The sequence below is a fragment of the Balaenoptera acutorostrata genome, chromosome 15, assembly GCF_949987535.1.
Source record: "Balaenoptera acutorostrata chromosome 15, mBalAcu1.1, whole genome shotgun sequence".
NCBI classification, from domain to species: domain Eukaryota; kingdom Metazoa; phylum Chordata; class Mammalia; order Artiodactyla; family Balaenopteridae; genus Balaenoptera; species Balaenoptera acutorostrata.
In genome coordinates, this window is record NC_080078.1 from 39,601,869 (window position 1) to 39,607,131 (window position 5,263).

General features: G+C 63.3%; 1 protein-coding gene across 2 annotated transcripts; it reads left to right on the forward strand.

Annotated features, from left to right (window-relative positions):
* MRPL28 (mitochondrial ribosomal protein L28) lies at window positions 1-3,257 on the forward strand. Of its 2 annotated transcripts, none has more exons than XM_007181804.2 (6): window positions 1-135; window positions 484-781; window positions 1,468-1,620; window positions 1,941-2,075; window positions 2,171-2,257; window positions 2,866-3,257. In XM_007181804.2, exons 2-6 carry the CDS (start codon window positions 494-496, stop codon window positions 2,971-2,973), a joined length of 771 nt encoding a protein of 256 aa, XP_007181866.1. In that variant the 5' UTR covers window positions 1-135; window positions 484-493; the 3' UTR covers window positions 2,974-3,257. The 2 variants fall into 2 exon arrangements, with proteins under 2 accessions (XP_007181866.1, XP_028022215.1); XM_028166414.2 differs by having other exon boundaries at window positions 76-139.
* Window positions 3,258-5,263: the final 2,006 nt, after the last annotated feature.

The window sequence follows — 5,263 nt, forward strand, 5'->3', positions numbered from 1 at the left end:
CGGTCCCTAAAGACGGGAAAGGGGGCGGGACGAGAGGGGGCGTTGTAGACCGACCGGCTTTGCAGCCAGTCAGCGGCGGGTGAAAGGCAAGGTGCCGCGGCACGACTTCCGGTTCCGGCGGGGAGCGGGACTCAGGTAGGTAGGTGGTGCGGCCGGCTCTGGAATCGGGGTCTTGCGGTGGTTGGGCAGCCCGGGGTCACGCGGCTGGGGTCGGGGCCGCGCGGGGGCACGGGGTCGAAGTTGGGGCCGCGCGGGGGGCCGGGCGCGGGGGTGACGGAGGCGGAGCCGGGGGTCGGGATGGGGCTGGAGGCCGGGGGCGGGAGTCGGGGGATCGGGCCTCTTGGAGTTACGCGGCTGGGCTCGGGGCCGCGCGGGGCCATGGGGCCGGGGTAGAGGCGGCGCGCCGGGGGCTGGAGTCGGGGGTGGGGGTCGGGGCCCGCGTCCGGCCGGGCGCGCGTGACGGTGGTCCCTGCCTCCTGCCAGGCTCGCCACGATGCCCCTGCACAAGGTCCCGGTCGGCCTGTGGAAGCAGCTCCGGCTGCGGGAGGGCATCTACTCCCGCCTGCCCCAGCACTACCTGCGTTCCTTGGAGGAGGCGCGGACGCCCACTCCCGTGCACTACAGGCCACACGGGGTCAAATTCAAGATCAACCCCAAGAACGGGCAGCGGGAGCGCGTGGAGGACGTGCCCATTCCCGTTCACTATCCCCCGGAGTCCCAGCTGGGGCTCTGGGGCGGCGAGGGCTGGGTGCAGGGTCACAGATACGTCAACAACGACAAGGTGGGTGAGCAGGACGGGCTTGAGCGGTACTTCCTGGGCCTCGCTGCCTTGCTCCGGGCTCCGGAGGTACCTGGACAGTGAAAGGGACCCCCACCCCTCTGGGAGAGGGAGCTTACAGTCTGGTGGAGACACAGCTCTATCTGAAGAGTGTCCTCAGGAGTAAAAAGTCACAGTTTCGGTAGCCAGATCGAGTGTATAGATGAGGAGCCCTGTGTGGTGAGAAGAGATGGAGAATGAGGTTTAAGGTCACCTGTCAGCTTGACCGCCATACTTTCTCTACTCCTCGTGACACCTACAGGGCTGGCATTTAGGAAGGCCGAGAGGCTCACCTGGGAGCAGGTCTCCTGAGTCTGCCCCCTGAGCTGTGTTGCCTCTGGTGGGGAGCCTGGGGGAAGGAGGGGGCTTATGTCTTTGAGGCCTCCTAGGCTAGCGTCTCCCTTTGCCTTTGGCCCCTTGGTCCCTGGTTTGGGATGTGATGACCTGTGAACCGTGGAGTTATGGTCGTGTGTGCGGTGTGTCTGGAATAAACACCAGCAGCTTGGGCAAGGTCTGGGGAGAAGCTGACCTCTGGGTGAGCACCTGGGTCCCCAGGTGGGGACTGCTTCATGCAGCTCCACGTGCCCAGTCTCCCCACTCCAGTGTGTGGGGAGAAGCAGCAGTGCTCACCAAGTTTCTGGCCCCCTCAGCTCTCCAAGAGGGTGAAGAAGGTGTGGAAGCCGCAGTTGTTCCAGCGTGAGCTTTACAGTGAGATCCTGGATACCAAGTTCACCGTGACCGTGACCATGCGCACCCTGGACCTCATCGACGAGGCGTACGGGTTTGACTTCTACATTCTCAAGGCAAGCAGATCTGCACCACGCTGGGGTTCCCTGTGAGATATAAACGGGACCATGTCCCTTTCTGGGCAGCCCCAGTGGGAGTCCATCACTGTGGACGGCCATCTTGCCCATGTGGCCAAGGGAGCGCAGCTGCCTCCTTTTCTGCTCTTAGACCTTCCTCGCTTCTGGTCTGGGTGCTGGGGCTGCCCACCTGGCCTAAAGTGCTCCACCAGGCTGGCCTGGGGGCTGCCAGCTGCTGGGGAGGAAGCTGGAGGGGCCGGCTGGTGGGGTGGGCAGGGCCCTGCCCGCAGCACCTGGCCCCATGCAGAGCCTCCTGCCAGACCCCGAAGGAGGACCTGTGCTCCAAGTTTGGGATGGACCTGAAGCGAGGGATGCTGCTGCGGCTTGCCCGACAGGACCCCCAGCTGCACCCAGATGACCCCCACAGGAGGGCGGCCATCTACGACAAGTACAAGGTCAGGGCTCCAGCCTTTACTTACTGCTCCTCGTGGGCCCCCTGGCCAGCTGCCCACCCCTGACCTCACCCGCGAGCCCGTCTCTGTCTGCCCAGGCGTTTGTCATCCCGGAGGCAGAGGCCGAGTGGGTTGGCCTGACGCTGGACGAGGCCGTGGAGAAGCAGAGGCTCCTAGAAGAGAAGGTGAGCATGTGTGAGCACCAGCTGCCCTGCCCTCTCAGGAGTGGGCACAGCTGCCAAGCAGCAGCCCCTGGGGTGTGTTGACAGGGGCACTGGGTGGGCTTGGGGAGGCACTGCTACCCAGCGGGAGCCGTGGGCTGTGGTCTCCGCGTGGCCCACTCCCTCCCCTCCAGGTCCTGACCCTCTCCTGCCCCCCCTGGCTGGTTTCGTGGATGGGAAGATGGATAAGAGCTGGATGCTTGGCACCATCGATTTCTGTGGCCACCTAGTATTCCCCAGGGTCTGCCCAGTACTGCACTGAGGCCTTTTGTGTCTGTCCCCTAGAGGAGTCTGGAGCGTGTGATAGCTGCCAGGACAGGGGGCCCATCGTAGCTGCTGCCCCTTCTCTCTGCCCGGAGTCTCTGCAGCCAAGGCCCCTGCGGCCCCTATCCCACGAACAGAGCACTGTCCTCTGGGCTGGGGGCTAGCGGATGGCAAGTAGCCTTGCTTGACCCCGTGGCCAAGCCAGAGGGGCCTGGTTCTCTCATGCTTGATTCCTCTTGGTGTTTGGTCAGCAGCTGGATCCCCACCCTCCCCAGAGCACCTCACTGTGACCTGTCTTGTCTCTCTAGGACCCCGTTCCTCTGTTCAAGGTCTATGTGGAGGAGCTGATTGAGCAGCTTCAGCAGCAAGCGCTGTCTGAGCCGGCAGTGGTGCAGAAGAGAGCCAGCAGGATGTAGCCGCACTGGGACCTGGGCCTGACAGCCAGGCTCAGCACCCCGCCCCCTTTGGCACCATGGACAGAGCCTGGGGTGGTGGTGAGGGCGACCCGTGGTCATGTGTGCTGGCCGTGCAGCTCCCGGGTGGGGTGGGCTTTGTGGAGGCCCCAGGAGGTCTCTTGTCCCAGGATCCCCAGAAGCCTGGGGCCCTCTCGCTGCCTCTGTCCCCCCCTCCCCGCAGTGGAGGCCCTGCCAAGGCAGGTCACCACCCTCGGGGGACAGTGTGAGTAAAGTCTGAGCCAGGCTGTGTGTGTGCTGCTTTGCTTAGAGGATCAGGCTCACCCCGTGCCTCAGAGACCCGGGACGCAGCTGAGGTGGGTGGTGGTCCCTAGGTGTGCAAGGTTTTGGTGCTCTTCTCTTCTCTGGGAGAACCCAGCATTGTGGGAGGCATCCTAGGATAGAGTAGGACTGTGCTCGCTCCTCCTCATTGCACATTGCCTGGAATGTTCTCCAGAGCAGAGGTCTGGTGCTATGTTCTGGCTCTGGGAGTGGCTGTATGGTGTCTGCACCAGCACTGCCTTTGGGGTGGCGAGCACCAACCCCCCCCAGCTCTGGGAGGTGCAGGGGCCCCAGAGGGTGCTGCTGGTGCCAGTGTCTCGCAGGGAAGGCCTTGAGTCTGGAGCTTCTGTTAGCACCTCCCTGTCACGGTCCAAAAGGAGGCAGAAGCCACATGGCCTGCGGGGCCTGTGACACAGATGTTCCCTCTTCAGCTGACCCAGACCTGAACTTGGGTGGGGATGTGGCCCCCAGTGGGAGGCTGAACCAGGCACCTGAAGCCTTTCCTGCTCTGAGATTTGGGGGTGGCATGACCCTCTTCACTGACCCTACCTGGAAATCCTGAGCACTGAGACCCATTTGGGTCTCTCTGGGAGGACACAGGTGGGTTCCCCTGACCTGGTCCTGGCAGCTGACTGAGGGGCACCAGGCTCCCCTGAGGGAGCCGTGGAAGTGATGCCACCTGGGCTGTGTTTATGGGGTGGGAGGCCAGAGGGAGCGTGCAGCTGGCCAGTGAGCATGGCTGCAAGAGGGCCCTGGAGGCTCCATGGCTCGCAAGGAGGTCATCCAGGATGGGGGGCTGCCTTGGGGTCAGAGCCCTGGGGGGAGCGCCCCAGAGGTCACCAGTCCCAGTCTCCTCCGGGGACACCTTGAGACCCCATGTGTCCTCATCCCTATTCTGTGACCGTTTTAATTTTTTAAGAATTTTACCAAAAGCTGATGATGCCCAGCTCACGCCTGGCCCAGCTCTGTGGGCTGGCAACGCCCAGCCCAGTTGTCTGAACCACACAGACTGCTGGTGCTCTGGGTGGGCCAGTCTCCCCAGCTTCCACCTCCTGGTTCCCTCCCACGTTCAGGATCCCCTTTCTGTGCCCCGCCCCCCCTTCCCCCCCAACCCCAGTCTGTTGCCTGGGTACCCCTGCGATGCGCACCCAGAACATCCCCAGTTCACTGATATTGACTCAGGTACCCCTCCCTTGCCTGCTCCTAACTGCCCCAACTAAGGCCACAGGCCGAGGGGGTGCCTGTGCCATTCCTGTAGCCTCCAGGGACCTGAGGGACCTGGCGCTGGCATAGGGATTGTGGCCTGAGCAGGGTGGGGGCTGGGCCAGGTGTGAGCAGTCCAGGGGAGGGAGAGGTGGATGGAGGGTGGAATTGGCCTCCCTGTCAGCACTGGTGGGCCCAGGCTGGCTTCTGCTGGCTCCTGGGAGGAGCTTGGCATGCCCTTAGCAGGTCACTTGCCCCCCGCCTAGCCTGAGGCTGGACTGAGTTGGGGGTCTCAGTGTGGTCCTGGCCCTAGAACTAAAACATGAGCCTTTTTCTGGTGGTGCAGCATCAGTTTCCTCAAATTCTCACAAAAATCCTTGCCTCAGGAAAGGTTCAGAAGCCCTCACTGAGTGACAGACTCACTCCCCAGCCCCAAGAAAACAATAACCCAGACCTTCCGGTTTCCTCTGGGAGGTGGGAGTGGGGAGAGGACACAAGGGCTGCACTCACCCACAAGCACGGATCCAGGAGCTGAGCTGCCCATCAGCTACATCGTCCCTGCCTTCCACGTGTCCCACCCCCCCGGCCCTGGTCAGGCGGAGGCCCCTGAGCTGCCTTCGTTTTCGTCTCCTGTCAACCACATCTCTGCACAGTCTCAACCACAGTCTCTGTTACTCTGTCAGAGCTCCGGTTCTGCCCTGGCTGAGGCCCTGCAGCCCATCAGGACCCTGGGTTGGTGCAGGGCAGGGGGTTGTGCTGATCAAGGTCG